General features: G+C 42.3%; 1 protein-coding gene across 12 annotated transcripts in view; it reads left to right on the top strand.

The window, feature by feature from the left end:
- The window catches only part of KALRN (kalirin RhoGEF kinase), a 481,244-nt gene that overhangs the window by 431,699 nt on the left and 22,989 nt on the right, over positions 1-26,556 (top strand). For 8 of the 12 annotated variants that reach the window (XM_059852696.1, XM_059852697.1, XM_059852698.1 and 5 more), the window contains 14 exons: positions 55-185; positions 3,773-3,839; positions 5,078-5,181; positions 6,827-6,896; positions 7,459-7,545; positions 8,331-8,423; positions 9,490-9,540; positions 9,855-9,932; positions 10,807-10,992; positions 13,999-14,170; positions 18,108-18,346; positions 19,210-19,457; positions 22,689-22,812; positions 24,166-24,225. In XM_059852696.1, the coding sequence (XP_059708679.1) occupies positions 55-185; positions 3,773-3,839; positions 5,078-5,181; positions 6,827-6,896; positions 7,459-7,545; positions 8,331-8,423; positions 9,490-9,540; positions 9,855-9,932; positions 10,807-10,992; positions 13,999-14,170; positions 18,108-18,346; positions 19,210-19,457; positions 22,689-22,812; positions 24,166-24,225 (1,710 nt within the window). Of the gene's footprint in view, positions 1-54; positions 186-3,772; positions 3,840-5,077; positions 5,182-6,826; positions 6,897-7,458; positions 7,546-8,330; positions 8,424-9,489; positions 9,541-9,854; positions 9,933-10,806; positions 10,993-13,998; positions 14,171-18,107; positions 18,347-18,400; positions 19,083-19,209; positions 19,458-19,576; positions 20,418-22,688; positions 22,813-24,165; positions 24,226-26,556 lie in introns of those variants that run through there. The other 4 variants (XM_059852699.1, XM_059852700.1, XM_059852702.1 and 1 more) reach the window with 4 other exon arrangements.

The raw sequence follows: 26,556 nt of genomic DNA, 5'->3' as shown, positions 1-26,556 counted from the left end.
TGATGCTGAAGTTCAAGGAGAATGTTTATTCTGTTGTTCTTTGGGGTTTTTTAGACCCTTGAAGGAGGATCTTACCGAGGAGGCTTAAAAGATGCCACTGGCTGCTTAAATGAAGGAATGACGCCTTCAACTCCCCCACGAAACCTTGAAGAGGAACAAAAAGCCAAAGCAATGAGAGGCAGGATGTAAGTTGTGTTACTGGTTCTTTCCAGAATATGTACCCCAGGAGGACACACAGCAGCACTCCAGGAGTACTTTGTAGTCAGTGAATGACCATGGAACTGAGAGTAAAACTGTGTTCTGCTTGATTCCTGGTTTTCTTAACCTGTAAAAACACCTCATAAAAGCACTTCCACACACAGTAAATTCATCATCATTCTAAAATGTACAGCTTTTACACCAGATAGCAAATATCTATTGCTGTAAAAGCCTCTGAAGTGCTCAATGGGTATTACTGAGATGTTTGCATTGGTAATTACAGCATTGCCAGAGGTGAAGTCAGCTCTCAGAGGGGGGATATGTGGTTGACCTTATTAGCTACCTTTGAGAAACAGAAAAATCCCTCTAGGATTTTTTGAAAGATATATTTTTTGCCCTCATTATTAGCAAAGGAAGGGACAGGATTCAGATGCATCTGGCGTGGAAACACACCACTGCAAAGAAAGTTCCATTTGGGAAACCCTCATGCTCATGGTAATGGGAGAAAAAAGAAGTGGTGACAGCTCATGAAAGTTATTTTTTAAAATTAGCTATGCACCCCTTTAAATGTAAGAAAAATAATGCTTCTTCCTTCAAGGCCTATAATGATTAAAGCTTTTCTTAAATGTGTGTTCAGCTGAAGAACACAGAGAAGTTGAGCAATAGGATCAAGAATTATATGAAAGAAAGCTGAGGTGGCTGTTTTCTTTGTATCACCTCTTACACTAACAACAGTAACTGCAATGATCTAATGAAATGGTAGATTGAGGGGAAAAGTAATGTTCCATACAGCTCTCATGGGAGTCTAGGAAGGTGAGAGGAGGAAGAAGAGCACCCCATTTGGGAGAGGTGCCAAGTCAGGGAGAACGAGGAGGTGGTTAAGAGTAGAAGATGAAGTAGGAGCAAAGTGTCACAGGTCTGTGAAAGCCATCATTTGCTCCTGCAGTTTGTTGCAGGAAGCCAGAGAAGGGATATAGTGAGAAGCTGGAGCAACTCCCAGCAGCAAAGACATGACAGTCCTAGATGTGTTTCTCAATGGCAGAAGTTTTCTACAAGGCAGCTGTCAGCCTTCCTGCAGGGAACCTCTGCCCATGGCTGTCTCCTAGAGGCTCCTCAGTATAGCAGGATCTGGAGTTCCTCTGGTAGCAATTCATTAATTAGGTGGCTGGCAGCTAACTGCAGGTTGCAGTTTTAGTGCCGAGACCTCTGCCACTGTGAGCTCAGCTACAGGAACACTTCTGGCAGGGGGCTGGCAGCCTATTATGTGCAATTAGTAGCTGCCAGAATTCCTGAACACCAGGATGTTTAGGAGCACCAGCTAGTGGCTTTCAGCACAAGACATCTGTCTCCCCTCCAGCTCCTTTGTGTCTGTGTTCTGTGTCCCTGCAGCTTGCTGGGTTTAATTCCACAGTCATGTGAAGCAGCTGATCTCCCAGCTCGATCTATGACCCTCCAATCCCCACAAAACAGCAGCTGAACCCTTGTACAGGCATGGGCAGCAATGTCCTCTGTTCCTGGCAGCACATCCATGCCAGCAGTTAGCCCTGCTGTGAGGAAGCTCCTTATTCCATTGATTGCTGCATTTCTGTGAAGAGTAGGACAATAGTCTTTTTCAGTGTCATTGTTCAGTATAGGTCTAATACAGAGTTTCCAAGATATCCAGCTATTCAGACTCAGTCAGAAATCCTGTTCATGTCAGTTTAAATGCAGCTGTGTAGTCAATACCTGCTGGTGACCAGGGCACTTTGCAAATAGCTCCCTGCCCTTGCTCCCTGTTATCAGAGCAGGAGACGAGTGAACTTGAATTTTTGCCTACATGCAACTTAGAAACCTTATATTTGGGAGTACCTCTAAGGTGCTGTGTCAGGTAGGCTTCAGAGAAGGAGTAGAGATGGTCAAGGCTGATTTTCCTGCTTGGTAGGAAGAAAGGAGCAGAGGGAACCCTGGTGCTGAATTTAAAGTAAGCAGTGGAGGTGCAGACCCTGAATCATAGTAGTGGTGTGAATTGGCAGGTTTTGTCTGTTCACCAGAAACGTGGTTGCTGCATTGATTTTTAATAAACACACACCTGCCTGCATGTCCTGCAGTGTTATGTTCTACAAGTACCTGCTGCTTCATTTTTAGAACAGAGCTTGGCAGGGTGGATCCTTGCAGTAACCTTGTAGGTGGGAGAGGTTCTCCCATTCCCTGTGCAGCTCTCTGTGCCTGTTGGGAGCAATGCAAACAGAGGTGGTGCCAGCTGCAAGGCCCCTCCTGGCCTTCCTCTCTGAGCAGAGGGGACTGTGGAGCCTGTCCCAAGGGCACGGTGGGTCAGGCAGCCCCAGGGGCTGTGCAGCACACGCCTGCTCGGGCCATGTGCTCTGGGAAAGAGCAGCCTCCTGCCTTTTGGCTCACACGTGTTTGCTGCCCGGGCACAACTTGGCACAGTGCTCTGGAGAGCACAAGGGTCTGGTGTGGCTGCTGCCAGCCCTGCCTGCTGCCAAGGGGGCTGGATTTCACTCTCAAACCAACAAGAAGCTGTTTGACTTTTTTCTGCCACATGGAAAAATTATTGCCTCTGCTTTGTCTGAGCAAGGGACACGTTGCAAGCGAGCAGGAACAGGGTTTATTTCCTCAGTAGCCTCTCCTGAGTAAGTCTCTCCTGCAATGCCAGTTGTCTTTTTCCTCTCCAGGCTTTATCTTAGCACTGTTAGCCCTCAGCCCTGTCCCTTCAAGTGGGTCAGTCTGGTGTTTGATGTGGACAGAGCAATATCAGACATGAAAGCACTCCTCTATCTTGTTAGCCTTGTTACTGCCATAGCAAACTTGAGGACAGATGGAGTCTATTTGTCATATGCCAAATCTATGTATTGGCATAATTGAGAGTCAAACTGTCTGCAGCAAGCTGCAACTTTTTAAAATTATCCTCAAAAGAACATTATGTGATTAGTCAGTTTGAGTTACAAAGGCGAGGCTTTTTTTTAGCTTGCTGTTGTTTGCATGCACCAGGCCTTCATCAGATGACTCCCCTACCTGGGGTTATTAGCTCTGAAGTCAGAGTTAAAACATTTGACACCCACACATAGATTACCTGCTCCAAAAGATTAAGCTCTTAGCTGTGACAGGAGAGGGGATTCCTTTTCCAAGTGTTTAAAACTTCCAAACTGATACTTAATTGATGAATCTTGGGTGAAGCCAGATGGACTGGGACAATGAAGCCACTCCTGCTTGCTGAAAAATGGGTCAGGACACGTGTCCATCATTCTCAGGGGAGCTGTGTAGGGGATGGGGAGAGGAGATCAGGGAGGGGTAGTGTAAGGTACAGGCAGCTGTTTGTGCTGCTGCTCTTGCACCATCCTGGGACATGGGGGGGAAGAGGGATAGCAGGAAAGAATGGTTAAGAGATTTGAAACTACTCTGACCTGACATGTGATGTTTTTGTCTGTTACATTCCACTGAGCTCTGAGTGAAGGGTGAATTGTGTTATGTGATCTGGATGATGATGGGGTTTTATGGTGAGCTCGTATGTGGTAAAGGAGCAAATGGTAACATCAAGAATTATGGTCAAATACTTGTGTGTTCTGTTTTAATTTAGGTTTGTCTTAAATGAGCTGGTGCAGACTGAAAAAGACTACGTCAAAGACTTGGGAATTGTTGTGGAGGTGAGCTGAAGCAAACCCTGCTATGCAAAATGTTTTCCCACTAAAAAGCACCATGCTGACAAGTGACAACAAAAAATACAGCAGGAGAAACAAACTGCTTTATTTTGCAGTCTGCTTCCATGGTCCCCTTCTCATGTTGACAGAAACAAGAAGAAATGCCTTTGGAAACTATTTTTGTTTCCATCTAGCAAATGTTGTATTTTAGGTTCAATTCCAGTGTGCAGAGGTTTTTCTTGGCTACCCTACTTGTGACAAACTCTTTTTGCTGTAATGCAGCTTTGGAGGCATGGGTGGAAAATTAACTTATGACCCTACCACTTATTTCATGTTTTTGTTCCCATCATATTGGGTAATGGTAACACATGCTTTCCTTGAATTTGCACCTGGACTTATGTCCTCTGAGTACCTTTCCAGAAGCTGGGCCTGGAACTGTGTTGAGGTACGTGTGTGTCCTGTAGATTATTGTTTTGCAAAAAAAGCCTGAAATAAAAGAGAGTTTGAGGGTTTTTTGCATTAAAAACAGTCTTTTTTAAGTTTCAACTTGCAAAGATTTGGCTGATCCCTAGGGATCACCTGTCACATCTAACTCAGTGCAGGGTTCAGTTTTTTTCCCAGCAAGAACTCAGAACTGGAGACATGTGATTCACTAGTGGCATTCACTAGTCCAGAGAGAATTTCAACAGCTTCCAAACTTGAAAACATTTGTGTTATGTATGCACCACTGGCAAACCTGACAGGGCTGTCATGCTCCAAAGACTTACAAAGAAACTCCCAGGAGGTGTGAGAAATCCTGGTCTTGTGACTCTAAACTTACTGCTTGGTTTTGTGCTCCCACAAGATACTCATGGTGATGAATGGAAGAACTTTATAGTCTATAGACTGTATAGACTCTACAAAGTCTGATTTCCTCCTCTTACCAGAGAAGCCAAGAGCTCAAAAAACTACTTTAACTTTTATCTTACAATTGCACTTGTCACTTCAATTACATTTAATAATGTTTTGTGTAAGTGTTGCAGATAGTCTAAACAGATCCTTTAAAGTTTTCTTTTAAGCAAACTGTGTAATTTAAAGTATCTACTTAGGTTTCTGGCTTGAAATTATTTGAAAGCTATTTTAAGCATTTTCAGTGTAAAAAATCCTGGCGTTAAACTTTTGCATCTTCAAAAAAGAAAAAGAGTGTAATTGTGCTCCCCCTTCAAATGAATCCTTTGCTGAATCAGTGATCCTTAATCCTAAAGGGCTTCATGAAGAGGATGGAAGAAAAAGGAGTTTCTGAAGATATGAAAGGGAAAGACAAGATTGTATTTGGCAATATTCACCAAATCTATGACTGGCACAAAGAGTAAGTTTTTGGTTTAGTTCCTCTTTAAGATGTGTCTCAGCAATATCTTCACATGCAGCTGATGGGATCACGAAGGCTGACCATGCCAGTGGTGTTTGGCTAGGAGGATGATAAAAAGCAAATTGTTTCAAGGTCCTTCTCACCTGAAAGCCCTAGCATGCTTTGGCCGAGTTGATGCTTTTAGCTCCGAGTTGGGAACTGCATTCCTTAGAAGCAGATTTTGAAAAGCTGCTGGAAACACAAACCCTGGGCCATTTCCCATGTAACTTTGTGAAAAATATCTTTCTTATGGACAATATGGTCATCATTTCAATTCTGCCACTCATAAATTCTCTGCAGCTCCAACCAACTAAACTTTCAGCATGAATATACAGACTTGAACAATGGGCATTGGGCTGGATCTTCCTTCAGCTTTGGACATTTCCCTCACCTAGGAAGCACAGTATCCTTGCTGTCATGTGTCCCCCCATAGGTGTTTATCCCATGGTCTGTGCCTGTCCTTATGTTCTGACAGATGACCTTGTGGGCACAAGCTAAAAAATGTCAGAGAAAGCTTCATTTTATGTGAAGTTGAAACCAGAAAATGGAATGTGTTTATTAGTGCCATTCCTTGAGTAAATGTGAGGATAGGAGTTTTCTGTAACACAAATGGAAAGATTCCCTATTTTTAGCTCTGTATATCTGGGTCAAGAAGTCTATTTAAATGCAGATGAATGTAGCATTTATAGAGGATTGGGTTATGGAAGCAGCTGTATCTAATGGTAGCAATGGAGATTTTTAATTGGGACATCTGTCCAATTTGCATCATTTTTTGAAGTTCTGGGATTTCTTGGGATCAAAAAGCATGTCCTCTCACAAAATCTGGCTACTGTTGTAAATCAGTGGAGTCATTTGAGACTGAAATCCTGAAATGAAAAAGAGGAAGATCATGGACAGGATGATTGTCTGGATTTGCCTACCAGACAGAAAAATCTAGCAATGTTTCTGAAGTTTTCAGCTCACTTTGAGGCATCCCAGAATATTCTTGATAAGGGCATTTGAGCTAGAATGAATGACCTCCCTGAAGCTGCAAGTCAAGATGGAGATGGTGTTTATTAATTACTGTGACTATTGTGAATTAGATACTGCAATTTATTATGAAATTAAAACCAGTGGGAAATAGAGCATACCATAACTCCACCAGAAAATCATGTTAATTCATTTATTCAGGTGGAAACATAGAGCAGTCTCTTTCATGTTGACCAGTACTCCAAATCTGCTCATGCAACTGAGAACTCCTGGTAAAACGGGAGTTTTCGTAAGTTGAGTTTTCACAAGCATTTTGGTATATGGGAGGGTTTTACTTTGGGAGTTCTCAGTGAAGGAGAGCAACTCTTGCAATTAGATAGTGATCAGCACTTTCTGAAAGTTGAAACCACTCTCATGGGAAAGAAGAGCAGACAGTTTGCAAGACAAGACCTCCACATTTCACAGCTCTCATCTAACGATTTAGAAATCCCACCATTAAGGGGTAAAGCCAAGCTTACCTTTTAATTTATTACTGAATTCTGGAGTTAAAATGCCACTGTTACATCAGAAGGATGACTGGTTTGCTGCTGGGATGACCTAAAGAAGTCTTCTGAAGTGTTCCTCTCCTTTCTTTTAGCTTTTTCCTGGGTGAACTGGAAAAATGTCTTCAAGAACCTGAGCGTTTAGCACAGCTCTTTATTAAGCATGTAAGTTTTACTTTGTTTCCTATATCTACTACAATTGTCTTTTAGGGTGTAATGGCTCCTTTTCAAAAACATCTGTTTGTGCCGACTCCATTCTTTTACTGAATTTAAACACAAAGTTTCCCTATAGTTACACATTTTCATTGGGCAGCTGGATTGCACTAAGGCATTAATCGTTGTCTTCTTGCAGACAACTTACTTGGGGGGCAAAATTGATATGGTCAAGGACATCTGCCAAAATACAATTACAGCAGGTACTTGCCAACTGCTACAATTTACATGTTCCTGTGATGTTAGCCAAAGCATAACTCTAGAGGAGCTTTGAGACCTGTCAGTGTGGGTGTAACATCTCTCACTGGCCACAACCCTGAAAGCTCCCCTTGCCTAGGTGCAGATGTGAACAGAAGCAGTTACTGATTTTCTTTCGTGCTTTAGCAAACTAAATCTTTGATTAAACCACAAATAAGGAAGACCAAGGAGAATATCACAGCAACTTTCTGCCGGCTTTTAATGCCAGAAGGGTAGCCAGTATCTCACAAGGCTGCTGTGCCTCTTGCCTTCACAGGAGCGGCGATTGCACATGTATGTGGTGTATTGCCAAAACAAGCCCCGCTCTGAGTATATAGTAGCTGAGTATGAAACGTACTTTGAGGTAAGCACAGCTCAGTGTACATTGTTACTGCTTACAGCTCTGAGTCCAGGTCAAGGAGACTGTTCTGTAACCTTTGGGGTTTGTCTAAAACAAACTCCTGAGGATTTTCATATTGCACGTGGTGCTGAGGTCTCTGCCATACAGAGAAAGTGTTATTATTTACTGCTTTCAAATTCTCATATTGTGAATTTCTAATAAATATTTAATTCAGTACTAACTGTGTGTGGCCCTCAGAGTACCACAAATGCACTAATTTCTGTTCCAAGTAAAACAAGGCTTTTAAACCAGTAGTGTGCAAACAACAGGGGAGGTAAAAGCTGTTGGAGTTGGGTGGTGCCTCTCATAAATCCCCAGTAACTCTGTCTGTTTCGAGAAGTCTTTGGGACTAGACACATTTCGATAGTAATGTGAAAGAAGCTTGTTTAACAAGGGAAAGATGTTTCCTTTCACCCCAGAGCGGGAGGTTGTTCTGCAGGGCTCGCTGGAGAGCTAATCCCCACGGCAGTGGGAAGGGTGACCCTCAGTCCTTGCTGGGCTGCTGGCTCAGCTCAGAGCAGGAGGGATCCTGAGCTTCCCAGCGCCTCCCAGCTCGGTCACAGCTTCTACCCAGGCCTTGCCTAAATAGGGTATGCCAGATTTTTAAATCCTCAGAAATTCCCTCTTGCAAACAAAAGATTAAGAACAGACCAACTTTCAGTGGAAATAAGTCTCTGCTGAGACATTTTATCATGTTGTCTGTCTTACTCTGTGATTGTTTGCAATTGTTCTTAATCCTCTTTTTTTAGGAGGTTCAGCAGGAAATAAGCCAACGGCTGACCATCAGTGACTTTTTGATTAAACCCATTCAAAGAATAACTAAATATCAGCTTCTTCTCAAGGTGAGTGAAAAAATAGAGTTTGGATTTAACTCTGTCTGCATGTTGCACTAGATGCAGTTATTTTAAATCAGCCTTAGACTTAACTGAGGAATAAATATATCAAATTAGAAGAAAAGAGGTCTGCTCTCTGGGCATGCAGTGACAGAGACCTGTGGAAAGTGTCCAGAGAGCAGGAGGCCACATCTGTGTGAGCGGTTTGTAATTTAGGATCAGATTTTTTTTTTTTAATTTTCTTTTGAATTTTTTTTATGGAAGAGTACGCTTCAAATAGGACTTTTCTTCCTCTGAAGTTTCAGAGCAAACTTTCAATTTTTTTTTAAATTGGAACAAAGATTCACAAGTGTACTGCTAAAGTCTGTCTTAGGTGCTGAATGGCATGCTTCTAGGAAATGCTATAGCCTCCACTTCTGAATATCTGCCTTCAAATTAGCTGAAGAAACGTATTTTCAGAATATTCTGTTGTGTTAAAATTTGGGGAGCTCACCACAATTTTTTTCCCAAGGAGCCTGACCACTCTGGTTTATGCTGACTTATCCATAATGATGGTTACTCAGCACTTTGGAAAATTCATCCCAAGAGGTCTGAAGCCAATATCTAAAATGAGGCATGTCTGAACCCACCCTGAATTCTCCAGCAGCACTGGGGCTCTGAGCTGGTTTCTCCTCTTTATGAACTAGACCCCAGCAGGCTGCCATCAGCCCAGGTTTGGGAACTGCACACTAGCAAAGGCACAGCAGTGTGTTCCCCAAAATGCCAAAAGGAAAAGAAAAATCTTCATGTGTGTGTTTGTGTGGTCTTGTGGCTTAAGACAGGGACCAAATAAGCAATCCCAAGGTCTAACCCCAGCTTTGCTTTTTTTTCTGTGATCTTCTCAACAGCCATCCACACCCCTGTTCCATATTTCTAAAGTGGTTATGATGTTCAGCAATCTCTGAAGATGAATTTATTAATATTAGCAAATTATTTCTCAAGTCACATGCTGAATATGCTTTTTCCTTTTCAAACTGGTGCCTTTTGTTCTGTCTTTCCTGAAGTGCCTTAATGCAAACCTTTCTGCTTTCTCCAGGACTTCCTGAGGTACAGTGAAAAAGCTGGTCTGGAGTGCTCCGAGATAGAGGTACATTTTCATGCCCTGGACAATAGGACTAATGGGACTCTGTGTGGAGAAATGAAAACCCCAGTATTCCTTTGACAATAGCTGAAGATCCTGCTGTTATTCTAAATGTGGTATTTCTCTTAGCTTAAATCAGAGCTAAAAGATGATGGTGCAGTCCTGCATTTTCATCCTGTACCAATGACTTTTAGATATCTATTCATCAGGGCCTTGCCATAAGCACAGCAATCCTGCTATTGAACTTCATTATTTGACACTGTGCTTTCAGGAGCCCTCTGGTTCTCTTGTAATAATGCAACATCCCTTTTCCTCAACAGAAAGCAGTTGAATTAATGTGCCTTGTACCAAAACGTTGCAATGACATGATGAACCTGGGTCGGCTCCAAGGCTTTGAGGTATGCATTTGCATTCTTCTTAGAATAATAACTAGGCAAGGAAAATTACTTTCTCTTTCTATGAGTGTCTCTACAATCTACCCAAGCTACTTATCTAGGGCTTGTTCTTCTGCAGTGCTGAGCTCTGTGCTTTGGTGAGGTTTCAAAGGTGGGGGAGTGACACACTCTAAACTTGTGACAATTCATATTGTTTCTTCAAAATGTGAGGTCTGTAAAAGCTTCTGGAAGCTTTAATGAGACTTATTATATCTATTACCAGAGCAAAAGAAGTGATGAACCAACCTGCCCTGCTTATTAGTAAGGTCACCTGGCATTATTAACACTTTAACAGCTCCTGCCGAATTCAGCAACATCCAAGAGGAGACTTGGGAGTTACAACCCCACAGGGTACAGCTTGTGGCTTGTAAATAAGCCAGGGTAGGCTTTGGGGAGAGGTCCTATCTCCAAAATGAACTAAGATTTGTCTTAATGTCTTATGCACTGCAAACAGTTAGGTCCTGGCCTTTGCACATTCAGAGGTTTGTGTCAGTGACTGCTGGCTTAGGACATAATGGAGAGCTCTTGGCTGGAGCCCTGCAGGAACATAATGGGAACAGGATTTGGAATGAAGTGTACAAAACTGTCTGCTTGAGACCTCTTGCTTTTGGTTTTATGTATTCGGTGGCAATGAGAGCAAGGAAAACCTCTGTTGTTTGTCTTCAGCTGAGGTCATGATTTACAGGATTGCTGCTTTGGCAACTCAGAGGGGATGTGATATGTCTCACATGAATGCAGGACTGCCTGGAAAATTTGGGCTGCATGAAATAGAGCATATCACCTTGTGGGATCACAGTGGGTGAGAGTTTGTAATGTTGGTGCCTTGTCTGCTTCCCAGGGCAAACTGACAGCTCAAGGCAAGCTGCTGCAGCAGGACACCTTCTACGTGACGGAGCAGGATTCCGGGGTGCAGTCTCGACCCAAGGAGCGCAGGGTGTTTCTCTTTGAGCAAATAGTTATCTTCAGTGAACTCCTTAGAAAAGGATCTCTGACACCAGGCTACATGTTCAAGAAGAGCATAAAGGTAAGAAATGCAGAGGGAAAAGCATACTCCTCTGATGATCATGTAAGGTTCAGTCTGTCATAGGGGACAGCAACGTGCAGAAAACATTTGCATTTACCTTTCAGTGGATCAGAAGCTATTTAAGACCATCTCTAAGTAAACCATGGGTGTCTAAATTTATTGGGTAATTTTTACAAGGAACACAGCCAGGGCAGATCCTCTGTCATTCATAGCTCTGAATTAGCAAATATTGCTACAAAACCTGCAGTAGTCAAAGGACATTTACAATAGTTGCTTTTTATGCATGATTATAAAAGGTAAATGAAGGTACAGTATCCAAAACAGTCATTCTAGGCCAAACTATAAGTCAATACTAAGCCTTTAATACAATATTTCTGGAAATACTCTCCCTAATTTGGGTGAGGGCTCTTAGTACAGATTTGGATGTTGCAAGAATGTTTCAAAGACAAATAAAACCACACATAATTCCAAAAATACAGCTGTGAGGAATTACAAAACCAGATAAACTATAAAGAGAGTTTTGAGAAATTAATTTTGGTTTTAAATAATCTGTCCAGAATATAGGGCTGGCGCTAAAAGTAAAAGCTGAAAGTAACCAGTGGAAATACTTCTTTGTTTAACAAATGCAAAGTTGACCTGTTAAATGGTCAGTGAAAGTGAATGAGTGCTGCACATCTCCTGGTAGAACAGCCTTTGCTGTGCCTGCAGAAAAAGCAAAATCATTGATTCATTTGAATTTCTGGCTCGTTCAAAGCTAAGAAACCAGTCTAGCATTGATTTCTTTTCAAAGACACAGGGTAAGAGACATGGGGGAATGCATTGTGTTTGCTCTAAGTTTTAAATGGTGGATTAATATGAAATAGAAGAGAACACTACCAGCTGAAACAATGCATATTAACATATATAACTAAACAAATTTACAGTAAACAGCATATTTACTGAAATGAGGTTTTCTTCTTGGCTGATGGAAACAGCAGCATTTACTGAAAAGCCTATATCCATTTGCAAGTCAGTGTATTTTATAGTTTTCAACCAAATAATAGGCTATAAAGGGAAAACCCAAAGTGTACAAATAAACAATCATCTTCATTTAGATGATCAGCTTTGATTTTATTTTTGCTGATTTAAATCACATTAAAATTGGAGATGGAAATAGTATGAATCATTTTTACTTCAGTTTATTGTATATATAACAATGAGGCTTTTATCTGCAGGAAACAATTCCTGAATTGTATATTGTAGATAAAGAGAGAAAAATAAATCTCTCCTAATGTCAATAAAATTAGCTTGCCTCAAGGGTATGAGTTGCTTTTCTAGTTAGACAGCCTACGAAAGGAATTCTGTTCCCACTGCCTGAGTTTTAAATTTTTGTATGATAATTTTCCAGCCCCTTTTCTTCTGCTTGGCAAACAGCCCATTCTCCTGTTGAGTGTCTAGTGCAAGTGTGGGATCCCCTGTGGTCCATGCATGTCTTCCCCACCTCAGCATGGAGTCTGTGGGCCAGCAGCTCTCACACCCTCTCTCCCTGCCCCCACCAGAGCTTCTCAGTAGTTTTGCATTTGTCTGTTTCCCAGAGGGAAGAGCTGTGGCTCTCAGTGGAGCAGGCTCTTCCCCTGCCTCCCTGGGCCCTGAGCATCCCCACCTCGCAGCGGGGCCTCCACCTGAGCCAGCACCACAGATCCCATTTCTTTCCTCTGTCACAGCCACAGAGCAAAGAGTGCATATGACTTCAATTGCAGCTGTTCTGGTCTGTCAGCAAGATGGGACTCCCAGATACTGTTCTCCAAGGTCTGTCACATTTAAACTGTGACAGAAGCTTCAGCATCTTGTCCTGCATTAGCGAAGAATCCTTTTTTACACAATCAGGTCCTCAGTGTTGAGAAACGGCACATCTCCTCTCAGATACTGCTCAGTTGGATACCTTTCAGGCTCTCTCCCTGAGACACAAATAGGAGGTTAGGGGACTCTACACATCTTTTACCTGGAGTCATACCAGGATTGGTTTGGCTGTCAACCAGAGGAAAATGAGCTCAGATCAGGAGCAAGAGCACTGTCCAGGCTCACCTGTTTGCCCTCGTCCTTTCCATGTCCTCATGTCAGGGAAGTTCCTGCTTATCACTGAACTTCACAGGGACCCTCAGGAGCAAAGGAAGATGCTAATTCCATCTTGAAGTTTGAATGCTGGACAATATTTCAATGTGGAGTGGATGTCCATACCTTGACAGATACTCAGAGCAATTAGAGATGGATTTCTTCTAGGAGACATTACTGCCTTAGTCTTCAGAGCTGTCTGCTTTTGAAGACACTCCCTCTCTTGTTTTTTTGGGAGGCTGTGCCAACTTATTCTTGTTTACTACTCTAAGTATCTCAGGAAAAGCTAAAGTTTTGAGTACACTTAAAACAGAAGCCTCCGAAGGGCAGGACAGCAGCCAAAATTCCCATCCATATATTTCCAGAAAGAGTATCTGTGACTACAGTCAAGTGAAATGATTACACACAGATGACTCTAATCTGCTAGAAATAAGATCTGTTGGAGCATCACGGGAGAATTGCTCTTTTTTTCATTATATCTCTGTGCACAGTCTATTCCATTTTTAAAATGCTCTAATGACTGAGACTTTCTTATCAGAGGACAAGAAATATAAACAGTTATTTAAATTGGAGGAATGACAGACTTTATTAACATATTAATAGGAGCATTTTTGTTCTATTTATGGGTTTCAGTAAATTTAAAGCACATCAGTCAGGTTCTGTGTTACTTAAAATAGAAGTTGTAATTCAAGACAAGGTGGGTGGATGTCTGGTACATCTGTCAGAGCTTTATTAAGCACCATATTTAAGATTTAGATTTATCTGGGTATATCTAGATGAGACAAATTCTTCTTATTACGATCTAACAGTTTATTATGGCACTTAATTATTTTCAGGAACATTTCACAATAGTTTTGATTCTTGTATAACGTTAGCTTGTGCTCCCTGTAAAATGCTTACCTTGGCTTGTTTCAGATGAACTACCTTATCATTGAAGAAAATGTGGACAATGATCCCTGCAAGTTTGCTCTAATGAGCCGGGAAACATCAGAGAGAGTCATTTTGCAGGCAGCTAATCCAGAAATTAAACAAGCTTGGGTACAGGACATCAACCAGGTCCTGGAAACACAACGGGATTTCCTAAATGGTACGTACATGGTCTTTGTTCTGTTTCCCAAACTGCAATGCTGAATGGGATTTAGAATCTTCATGTCCTTGTTTCCTCTGTGAGAAAATTACTGAGCCACTTCTGCATGTGTCACTTGGGCTCATGTTCCTCAGGTCCCTCCGTGGGTGGTGCTTTTGTTGGTGGTACTTTTATACTGGGGCTTGCAGGGCTCTGTCACCTGTTGCTTTCCATTGTACAGCAAGATTTTAAATCTGAAGCCATCTCTAGATCATGATGAAGCCAGGTTACCACTGTGTCTACACAGCATCTCTCATTTACTCAGAGCAAGGTTTATCCCCAGGAGCCTCCTGTTTGACATCACTGTGTGCTACCAGCTGAGGATGTGAGGTGGGACGAAGGCTGCCCCACCATGCACCCCCTACAGGTCCCAGCTCTGCAGGGCTGCAGCAGCTTTCAATTAAAAAAAAATCAAAACAAAGGAAAGAGCAAGGAAACAAGGGCAAGGGCATGTTTCTCCTAGGAGCCATGGGAGCTGTGCATGAAAAGGGGCCTTTCCAAAGTATCAGCTTTGCTGTAGAAATAAATCTGAGGTGGTCTGAAATAATATTTCAAAGATAAGTTTCAAAAAAAAATCTGTCAAAAACCAGGCACACACACACACACAATCAACAAAAGTGTGTAATTTGAAAATACAGAGGAATCAAATTCAGTTAACAATTTTAGCTTATTCCTGCTCCTGAGTGGATGAGGGTAAGAGAAGGGAACAGGACTAGACAAAGAATCTAAAAATAGTATCTCTTTTGTTTGTTTGGAAGCAACAAAGTACCTTGGATGCCTCCAAGATTGCTTTGCACTATTCATTTCAAAACAGCTTATTTTATAGAGCTTATATTCAAGTTCTATATTTAATAGCTTAATACATGTTCAATAATAAAGACATATTTGCTTGAATCAAGATGTTTGGACTTGGCACAATATGTTAGGTTTTGTGGTTTTTTGGGGGCAGGGTTTGTTATTTGGTTTTGTGGATTTTTTTGCCACAAAATGGGAAGAGGCTCTTTCAGTTCACATCAAAGCAAAGGTCCCCTTCTCTTCAATGTGGAGGTTTTAAAATTTTTAATTCAGCCTAATTTTACTTTTCAGAAGTTAACTAGGAAGGGGTTATATGCAAAAGTTGTTTGTGACAGTTCAGAATCTATGGCCAGGCTGAGAAGGGAAATATATTTCACCCATGATGCCATAACTTGATACTGGGTTTTTGTGACCTGGAATAGAAACGGCCTCATACACCCACGACAAAATGATTCCTTAAATACACTGGTGAGATGAAGAGTCTAAGTGCTCCAGTTTGACCAGCTGGTACCAAAACTTCATGGGTTTATGACAGTGCAGTTTGCTTTGGAATTACTGGAATAAAAATAAGTTCCACTAACAGTTAGCTGCAGACTTTTTTTTTTTAAAGCCTTGGGAGAGCTCTGCAGGCACTAATGCAGGGCTTTCCTGTCCCTTCCATATCTTTCTTGCTTGTTCTTTTTATTTTTTAAATATTCCATCTTATCTTCACAGGACTTACTGCCCTGTGAGCCTCTCTTTCTACTGAGACATCTCCATAGCCCCTATTCAGCCTATCTTCTGTGAGGCCAGCAAGCAATTTGATGGGCTAGGAACATAATCATCACTATCTCTAAAGCAAAAGTAAAAATAGATTTCTGTTAAAACACAAGCTTAAGGATTTACCTTAAAACTGTAAATATGATCCAAGAAAATGATACTGTATCTAGTAGAGCCTGTCCAGTCCAGAATATTTTAAGTGGCTTTTAGAATGTAATCTTATTGAGGCTGACTGATCTTTAGCTTTGTGTTTCATTAAAGCAGATGTTTTATGTCCTTAAAGTCATATTAAATCCACACTGAGCCAATGCTGTGTAAACTTAATAACAAAATATTCCCCTTGAGTTCTTGCCCAAGCTGTCTCTGATTTTTCTCTCTTCACCAGGGGAGTCCTAAAGAGTAGGGGCTATGTACAAAGCAAGGGATTTGCATCCAAAATTCATTAATGTAAAAGTGTTAAATTCAAGTTTTTAATATTTTTCCACAGAAAAGTAAAAGCTGCTAAACTTGATAAGCGGGCTGTGCATCAAATGATGGGCTGTTGTGACTGTTCTTTAGGAAGCAAGTGTAACAAAAGTCTGTCACTGCTGGACATGTTTCATAAGGAGAATTCCATCCATCTCTACCTTCTTTTAATCATGTTTTGTGGGGGGAATTTGAGAGAGAAAGAGAGAACATGCAAGCAGATGGACACTGACTTTTGCCAGAAGCTTCTAAGAATACTGACAGATGTTTAACAGGAGGCTGGAAGCCAGGCATCACTGTGATAGTTCGTGGTGGAATGAGCAGTCAGACATGGACACTCAGCTAAATACCCTTTAAAAGTACTGAGTACAGTAGGTTGTTTCAGGATAGATTGAGAAGTATCCATTCTGATCTTACTGCTAACTACCTTGCAGCCTTATTTACTGTATACAGGAGAAAAATGTCACTGTTAAAATCATTGTCAAAGTTCTCCCCAGCCTTCCTTGCCCTCTGTGGCTGGTCTGCAGCAGGACCAAACCATTTTCAGCTGCAGCTGAGGTAAGCAAGTGAAACTGGCAGTCACCGTGGCATAAATACAGCCTGCTTTTGTGACAAGGGTCAGGTTTTAGGGACAAGTAATCTTCCAGATTGCTACAGATCTGTGTCTGTGTCCTTTTGAAGATAATGGTGATCTGGCATCCTCCTTGATTGATTTTTTTCCACTCATTTGTTCTTTAGTGATTTCTTGAGTTGGTCCTGCCTTTCTCTGGAAGGGGAATGCTAGAGAGTGTGCTGTATGGTGCTGAGCTTTTCTGTTTTTCTTTCCTTTTTATTTTGTTGGGAAAGACATTCCTTCTGTTGTGGTTCCCTGGTGGGGCTGATGCTGTGACATTATGTCCTCTGTCTGCCTCTTGCTAGACTAGTCTCTCTGCATTCCAGTAGGTTTAGTCTGATGCATGTACACAGTATTAACTGACTATAAATCATCTGTTAAAGCCCCATGACATGCAAAAAACCAAGCCCAAAGGTCTGGGGCTGGTAGCCTGAGCCCAGCAAATCTTCTCACTGTGAATCCCAGCCCTGATCCCTCCTCCTCCAAACATAACAGATTATTTATTTCTTTGTGGTTGGGAATTTTTGTCCTTCCATTTCCCAGTGCCAGCTCTCTCCATGACTATAAAATCTACTCTCATAAGCAGACTTTATTTTTTATGGCTTATGAAGCTGTTTAGTGTTGCCTGTTGGGTGTTTTCTGGAGAGGTTTGGACTGCTGAGATGAATATCTTGGTGCCATCTATACTTCCTGACTTGCTGGCCAGTTCCAGCAGTTTCCTTGAACCAAAGCAGTTCATGTAGAAAGCTCATTGAGAGCCAAGTTGCAGTGATTCACGTCTGAAGAGTATTTAATAGTCACACTTTATTGGCAAGATGCAAATGAGACTTAGAGGTCCTGACCTGTGTTTTCTGATGTTAGCAAAAATCTCTGCAAATGTGCTGTGCACCTCTTAGTCAGGCTTTCATTTATTTTGACTACAGGATGTGATTAATTTGTGCTGTTTCAAAGAAAATGAATGCAATTATGTATGCTATAAATGGCAAACATTTTAGCCTACTCACTGTGTAGGTTAGAGAAGCTGTTCTTCACATCAGCATGGAGTGCTGTGTTCAGTACGTGCACAGCACGAAGTGAAGTGTGAAGTGCTTGTGTCCTGTCTGGCCGTCAACACGCCATGTGCTTCCATGGGCGGCATCTCCTGTTCCTGTTTGGTTTGCAGCGTTTGAGTCTGTGGTGTTTGAACCATCCCACCTGTTGGAACACCTCTGCAGCCCCTGGCCAGGCTGTTGGGAGCAGGTGGCTGACTCCTGTTCTCTCTTGCAGCGCTGCAGTCGCCCATCGAGTACCAACGCAAGGAGAACAGCTCGGCGGTGCTGCGGCCCCAGGCCGGCCGGGTCCCCCAGCCCAACACCAGGCCCCATTCTTCTATTCCAGTAGGGTCTGAGAAGCCTCTGAAGGCTACAAGCCGTAACCCATCTCTCCCACCCCTGAAGATACCTACCTCCAATGGCAGCACAGGGTATGAGCACTCACAACCCGGAGACAAGTATGAACAAAGCAAGGTACTGAGCTCATCTAATAAAACATGATCTCACAGCCCATTTCTTGTGCCACAGGTGATCCATGATGTTATCTTTAATTAGCAGCTAACCGGGTCAACAGGAATCGACATACTGAAGCAATGGGGTAACATGTGATTTGGGATTCAACAGCTCATGCAAAAGCCCTGGCATCCACATGGATGACACTTCATCTGGGAAACAGAGACAGAGCCTGACCCTTAAGCACTGATCTCGATGTCTTTCAGGGCACTGTGCTTGCAGATCTGGTGACTTAGATATCCATTTCCAGTTCTGGCAGAAGTAATATTCAGGCTTCTCTGATAGCCATTAACCATCTATTCCTGAAAAAGTCTGTGGTAGGGAAGAGCTTAGACCTTTTCCCACGTAACAGCTCGCAGGGTGCCAGCTAAAGGTAAAATTGGGGTACCGGTGTGCTGCACACAACCCACCAAAGAGTCAGTGGCCACCAACCGTGTTTGGACCCTGCTGCTGTCTGAGGTTGACCAAAGCCACTTTCCATCTGACCTATATTTAACTGTGAGTATTCACTCAGCTTCATTTGTCTTTCTCCCCGTTTGGCTCAGCACAGACCATTCATCTGTGACACCCCCACAGATAAGAACACCTCGGGACACAGTCATTAGCAGCTTTGAAGTCTGATGTGAAATAGGAGACTGGTTTGTATTAGGTTACTGCCACCTTTCAGATCTTTAAAATCTTTTTCTGCCAATGTGAACTTCCAAGTGTTTTGTGTCCTTTTCCCTGGTCTGGTTAGGCTGGACATGAAGTAGTGGGACTGCTGCCAGAAAGGGCAGGTTCCTCCGTGCCAGCCGCTCACCGGTTTGTGTTGTGTCCGTTTGCAGACTGATTTGGGAGGGTGCAATGGGACCTCTTCCATGGTGGTGATTAAAGATTACTATGCACTGAAGGAGGATGAGATCTGTGTGAATCAAGGAGAGGTGGTTCAGATCCTTGCTATCAACCAGCAGAACATGTTCCTGGTGTACCAGCCTGCAAATGACCACTCTCCAGCTGCTGAAGGATGGATCCCTGGCAGTATCTTGGCTCCCCTCCCTAAATCCACTACAGATAATAGCGATGGAAGCATCAAGTAAGTGCCCTATTGGCTTCGCTGGGAGCACTATTTGGATTTTTTGAGGAAAATAAAATAAATGAATAAAAATAAACAAACCCAAATGGTAGGGAAATCCTGCTGATTTTTATCTACAGTGCCATTGGAACAAGCTGAGTGGTCAATCCGCAGCGTCGGGCAGCCATGGTGGATAGCTCGGGTTTTGCTTATTTTCATTTTGTGGGATTTTGTTTATACTTTGGAGAGAAATAAAACCATAGGCGGTTAAAGATATGCTTTACGTGACACCATTTTACACCAACATGGACCTGCTTGGACTGGACTTCTATTTATGTTGTATTAAGTTACTAATCTATATATTGGTCATAACAGCATCTAGATTAAAAAAAAAAACAAACACAAAAATCCAGGCTCTGTGTTGAACTGAGGTTTGCTTCTCAAGGAGGAGAGATTTTGTTGTCTATGGCAATTTCCTTGTACAGCTTGTATCTTCTTTTTTTTTTCATTTGTTTTGGGTTTTTTTTCTGTTTGCAGTAACTTTTGTAATATATTTTTTTGTTTGCAAGACCCCCATCCAAGTACATTCCTGTAAAAAGTATTTTGCACTATTTAAAAAAAAAAAAGAAACAAACTCACATTGATGAAGTCAGGTTGTGCAATATAATGAATAGTCGCAATGTTCATCATTGTACCTGTAATGTAACTAATTTTAAATGTACTATTTTAAATATGTAAAATAAATTTTCACTATGAGCATGTTTTAATGAGGTAAAAGAATTAGTTTGACCCTTTTTTTTTGTTTGATTTTGTTTTGTTTTAATTTTAATTTTGTTTATAATATTTTGTTGCTTATTTAACAAATGTGTGGATATATATTTTTCTTTTCTGATTTTTAGAAATTTGTCAGTCTGAAATGACTAATGCAAGGAAGTGGTTTTTTGGTATTAAATACAGAAGGTACAACCCTCTTTTCAGTAATACCTGTTGATTTCTTTTAACATCTAAAATGACTAGATGGTAATGCATGATGTATGCTACAAATTGTGTTACCTTACACAAATACCTCGAGGCACAGAATTGAACACAAGGAAAGATTTTGTGACAGATTCACTAAAAATAATAACTTGATCTCTGCTGCTGTTTCAGTTAAGAGAAATGATGACTTTACCTGTCAGTCAGTAATGAATGCTACCTGGAATTGCATGTTAAGCCAGAGGAATTGCTTGGCACATCTCTTTCACATCTGCCACGGCCATTCCCAGGTTCCTCTCTAGCCACAATTTGCAACCACGTGCCCTTAGAATCATCCACGGTACCAGACTCCTGGTGAAGAGTGATTTCATGGCAGCTGTACAGTAAAATTCTGCATCAGATTCTGTAGGCAGATGAATTGTGGCCAGGAAGGTGTAACAAAATTGAAAGACACATGAATTGTACTTCTTTCTTCCTCACTGCAGTGAAATTTAAAGTCCTAAATGATGTTTTTGAGAATCAAACAGCTAAAACAACCCTGAAGACAAAAAGATGCTTGAATAATAGGAGTCCTATGAGTAAAAAACAACCTGGAGCTGTGCTATCTTCAACTCTATCTGGCCTGGCAGATCACAGTGACTATTTAGTTTAAGTAATAAAGCTGTTTCTTCTGTGACAAATACTGTACACAAAATATACTGTCGATCCAGCAGTGTTGGCACCATGAATTGTTCAACTATAGTCATTATATAGCTCAGGGAGCCCCATCTGCCACGTTCTTGCTTCTTATATATCCTAAAGGAAAACAACAGTCCTGAAGTGTTGGATAACTTCCCCTGCCGTGCAGTTCACATTTGGACCTTGTCCAGAAACACCCAAATACCAGTCAGCACTGAGTGCCTGTCTGAGCCATGCAGGGTGCTCTGGTGCTCCCTGTGCTCAGACACAACTGCCCTTACAGGCTGAGTTAGTGCAGACTCTTATCCTGGTTGCGAAAACAGTTGTCATGACCCAGTTCAGTCTTGTGGCTGTGGCAGGGTTTGCTTGTTCTTTAACAGAGCTGTTGTACAGCCCCCATCAGGTGCTGAGGGAAAAGCAGGAGGCGCGTAGGAGGCAGCCGCAGTGTTCATGGGGGAGCGTCGGCTGTGTGGGGCATCCTTGGGGTCCTGCCTTGCTAACATACTGCGTTTTATTGGCATCACAGGTGATCCCTGGATTTCATACAACTTCCTTTGTAAAATGTATCAAGGTACTGTAGACGTGACATGTGCCAAACATTGGGCTTAAACATGCAAATCAAATTTGCATGACTTAAAGGTGGGCAGATGCTTTGAACCTGGATCCCAGCTCATCACACTGCTGTTTTGAGAGCTTTATGCTTTGGACAACATACCCTTCCCTAAATTCCCCCCCAACCTGTCCACTATTTTAACCAAATGAAACCCATATCAAGAACTGTTTTGATTTTTTCTTATGTCTGCTTTGATATGCAATTCTCTTGTCAACACAGCATTGCTCTTACAAAGGTTGATATTGGTCTTTTTTTATTTTTTTCTAAGAATGAGTTTGTAGGAACAGTACTGAAGGGTAAAAAACTTACTGGAAATGGTGCCTGCTGTAATGCTACCCAAAACCCATGTCTGACCGATGTTCTCTTTAACTGAATTGGCAAAGTCAAATGGGAAATTCTTGGTCTTGAGAGACACAGCAGAGCTTGTCATTCTAGGAAATTACTTATCTCTTGAAAAATTAATAACCAGTTCCTATTTATTGAGCTGTCTGTGTTCTGAGCAGCACGTAGTGAGCAAAAACTTGAATTTCTTAATTTTTTAAAGTTTATTATACTGAGTAATCTATTAGGACCATCCTTACATATTTATATTTGTTACACTACTTTCAACCAATGAGACTAAGGACCAAGTTCGTCTTTTAAATGTAGCAAAATTAAAATAAATTTCTATTTGTGGCAATGCAAGACAAAGTCCCTGAAACCAGATGACCAAGTTTGAGTTGCCTGTGCTTTCATCATGGACATTTTTTTCCTGCTCCATGCATTTAAACAGCAAGTGTGGCACAACATCTGCTTTGCAGAACTCTTTGGTTTGGTTTTTAACTTCAGCTCTCATTGCTGAGATTGAGACAGGCATATTGCCTGCCAGTGGCTTTCACCTTCTAGGGAATTGCAGTATTTGCAAATGTGGATGCTGGTTCCCCTTTCCAAAACCTTTCTTCCTGCTATGATTTGCCATTTGATTGCTGCGTTTTTTGGTACAACAGGAAGTCATGTTCATGGCATACCCTGCGCATGAGAAAGCGGGCGGAAAAGGAGAGCAGTGGCAAAAATGAAGCCAATGGGCCTCGTAAATCCAAGGATATTCTGGGGAGCAAAGTCTCTGTTAAAGTGAGTAAGGCCAACTGAAAGCTCTGTGCTGCTCTCCTGCTTCCCATCCTTTCCACCCCCTGTAGCATCCTCTCCTGAGAGATGGAGGGGGTGGCAATTTTGAGTTTGGGTTTTGGTTTTTTTTGTTGTTTTGGTTTGGTTTTTTTTTTCAACTTCAGTTATCTTTTTTTTTGGTCCTATTTTGTAGTATCCATTTTAGCAGGATTTTTGCATGCAAGATAAAATGCAGTCTTTGTTTTTTGTTTTCTTTTTCCTGGCATCCCACATGCAAGTAAGTAATCCTCATTAAGAAACCCAACTATATACATGGTTAAATAACTTAAAACTGGGACACTAGTGATTTACTGACCTCTGATCTGCTTCATCAGAGCAGCTGCAGCAGTGAGAAAGCCACTGGGTGAACCAGTGGCCTTGCTGATGAGTGTTTTCTAGGTCAGTATTTCACTAGATGTTAAGATAAGGGGTTCCCAGTCTGGGGATTCTTAAGGCTTTTGGTCGAGGGAGATGGTCTCAATGACCTTTTTCTTTCCATGTTATCAGACAGGGCAGAGATGCTGACTCTGTCTTGCCAGGAGAAGGTCTCGTGTGTGTGTGTGTGTGTGTGTGTGTGTGTGTGTGTGTGTGTCTCTGTGTGTCTGTTTGTCTGCGTCTCTCTCTCTTTCTCTGAGATCTCCCAGTATGGAAAAGTTTGAGAACTGTGGGGTTAAGCTCCATCTTCTGCTCTGGGTGCCTGACTACTGTGCTCCAACTCAGAGGATCCTCCCCTATAAACCGACCATGAGGCCTGCTCAGGACTAATCTGGGGCTTTCCCTCCCAACAGAGGCAAGCAAACACTTGTTGTGATTTTGACACAACCAAAGCCCAGCCTTGATGCAGGAAAGCACTTGAGCATGTCCTTTGGATCCACCCCTCTCCAGGAGAGTCCATGATGAAGTGTTTTCCTTTGCAGAGGCTTTCTGCCTTAGAAGCCTGGTGCAATAGCCCTGGCATGTGCAAAGGGAGGAGCCCTGACACTGCATCCCGGGCACCCTCGCACCCTCCGGATGAGGAAGGACTGGGTCCGAGGGAAGCGCTGCTCCAGCATGGTGGCACAGTTCTTCCTCCTCTTGCTTCCTCCTTGTTTTCACTACCTGAATGAATTGCAGAATCACTGCTGCTTCTCTGGCAAAAGCATGTCTTTACCTTTGCTTCCCTTTTTTTGTTGTCAGTTTGTTTTCTGTTTGTGTTTCAGGAGCATTTTCCCTACCGTTACCCATTTCCGCGCTGCTCACAACTGTGCTGCTCTGCCCTGACTAACCAATCTCTTTTCTAATCTCTTGTTCTCTTTCTTCCTCTTCATGCTGCCAAACAAGGAGACAAACAGCTCAGAGGAATCAGAGTGTGATGACCTTGACCCCAATACTAGTATGGAGGTAGAGACAATCATCCTTGTAATTATTTTTTCCCAAAAACATGTGTCTGTTTTAAAATGCCTTTGCTGCAAGGGGAGTTGGTGGGTCTGTATTGCTTGCAGACGTGTGTGCCAATTTAGTGTGTCACAAAAAGTGTCAATTCCAGTTTTGCCAAGCCTTGAACTGGAGTTTGGCCTTCTTTTCTAGTGGGAGCAGTGGAGGGAGCTCAGTAACAAGCTCCTACTGAGCTGGAGGCTCACAGTCTCTGCTTCCCACCTGAAACCTCATTCCAACAATAATGCAAGTGTGTCAGCTGCTGATAATTGTAGCATCTTTCTATATTAAAAACACCTTTTGCCCTGGCAATATACACTTGAGCTGCCAGTCAGGGCAAATGTTGTTGTACCACAACCAGCATTGTGTCTAGAAAATCAGAAAAGACAACATTTCCCTTTTCTCTTAGCAGAGTGGGAATTGCATTTCTGTCAAGGTACTGAAGGAGAGTGGTAAAACCAGGTGTGTGAATGTACCTGTATCTCAGGGAAGGCTGATGCAGATTGGTGGACCCAAATTATGCTACATTATGCCACTGTTTTTCCATTGTGAAACCACCAGTTCTAGTGAAGTGCCGTGCTGAGAGCCTGAGAGAGCTTAAAATCATTAAGAGTTACGTGTCTGATTCTCCTCAGTTAAAATCTAGCAGGATCCTTTTTTTTTTTTTTTCCTCCTGTTTATAGTGACCACACAAAGCATTTCTATACATTTTTCCAAGGCTGGAAAAGATTACTGTTGAAACAGGCAAGGACATGGTTCAGAGAGATGGTGATTTTGTGGTGATGACAGGACAGGTCACTGGAGAACAGAGATATCTGTGTCCTAGCAGATCTCCCGGATGCTGTCAGCCAGGCTGCACTATAAACATCCTGCAAAAGAAAGCTGATCTTTCTCCTGAAGGGAAAATAAAAAGAGAGAGAAGTGTATTGAGGTGCACCACCTAGGCAGTTAACCTGCTTTTATTTAAGAAAGCTTGCTTTTATTTTAATTGTGTTGGGATGTATACAAAAGGAAAGCTTTTGACCCAGCTGACATCCTGGAGATTGAATGGTCCTCACCTCTAAAGCTGCATTATTCTCAGGAGTGTGTTTACATTTTCAAAGAGTGTGTGTATTTGTTATAAGGCAGTGCCCATTATTACACAGAAGTCTGTGTAATTTAAATTCAAAATTGTCCTGTGGACCAACAGGTGGCTGAAACAAGGGTGATTGTGCAGAGCTGGATGAAAATCACTGTTCTTTTGCAGAGGATTTCTGTGTTTTGACTTTGTTCAACAGGAGGAAAACCAGATGGTTTAGAATTTCCAGTGGGAGGTGTCTGAATCCTTGCCTTGTCAGCATTTCTAATCTTTCTGATGGTTTGATTTGGGTTTTTACCATGGTACAGTCTACTGTTCTGAAGTTCAGGAGAAAAAAAGCCTTTCTACATAAATCAGAAGACACCAATGTGAAGTCTCAGCTATGGTATCAGTCTGCTATTGGGGGAGTAACTGTGTGCCTTCTGTGTGACTGCTTACACTCAGAAAGCCCCATCCTGCATCTCCCAGGTCACTTACTGGAGGTGACGGTGCCACTGCACTGCAGTCCCCACCAGAAGCCACAGTCTTCCTCATGGCTTGGAAAGCTCAAGTTTGCTTCTGGCAAAGCTCTCTGGGGCCAAGCAAATATTTAAAACAGCAGAGAAAGAGAAAATAAGAGAACAATTGTGGGGTGACTTACTAAGGTCACACTGCCCTGCAAGGAGCAGCACAGCTCTTGCTTTGTGCTGGTTTTAGTACATCTGCAGGATTGAGTGTGGTCATCTTGTTGGTCTGGCTAAGAAGTACTGGGGGGAATGGATTGCTGATACCCAGTATAAACTAAATAAAGTCATCTGGAGGGAGCAGTGCAAGGGCAGGCTCATAAAATGCTGGTGAAACCCTGGAAGAGGCCATGGGGAAGCCTGGTCGGTAAAGGTCTGAGGTATTCACTACTCTCCCTTTCCCTTCATTATGAGTGTTTTGATTCTCCTTTCCAAACATGTTACAATAAATGGGCTACATTACAGCCTGGGAGACCAAAGCCTTTGCTCATTAAATGAGAGGCCAAACAAGCTAATTCCAACACCAGAGCCTGATTCAGGGCTTCATTGACCTTCTAGGCCTTGTATGCTGGGCTTAGATAACTTAGACAGCTGTGCTACCCCTCCAGCCCAACCTGTGTGTGCAGTGAACATCTGCATCTCACCTGGTTTGCTTTCCCTGCTCTGTGTGGAATGTCCACTGATGAGTTCCCAGGGCAGCTGGGGACAACGTGACAG

This window comes from Haemorhous mexicanus, chromosome 8 (assembly GCF_027477595.1).
Source record: "Haemorhous mexicanus isolate bHaeMex1 chromosome 8, bHaeMex1.pri, whole genome shotgun sequence".
NCBI classification, from domain to species: Eukaryota; Metazoa; Chordata; class Aves; order Passeriformes; family Fringillidae; genus Haemorhous; species Haemorhous mexicanus.
This window is presented reverse-complemented; position numbering and strand designations above follow the sequence as displayed.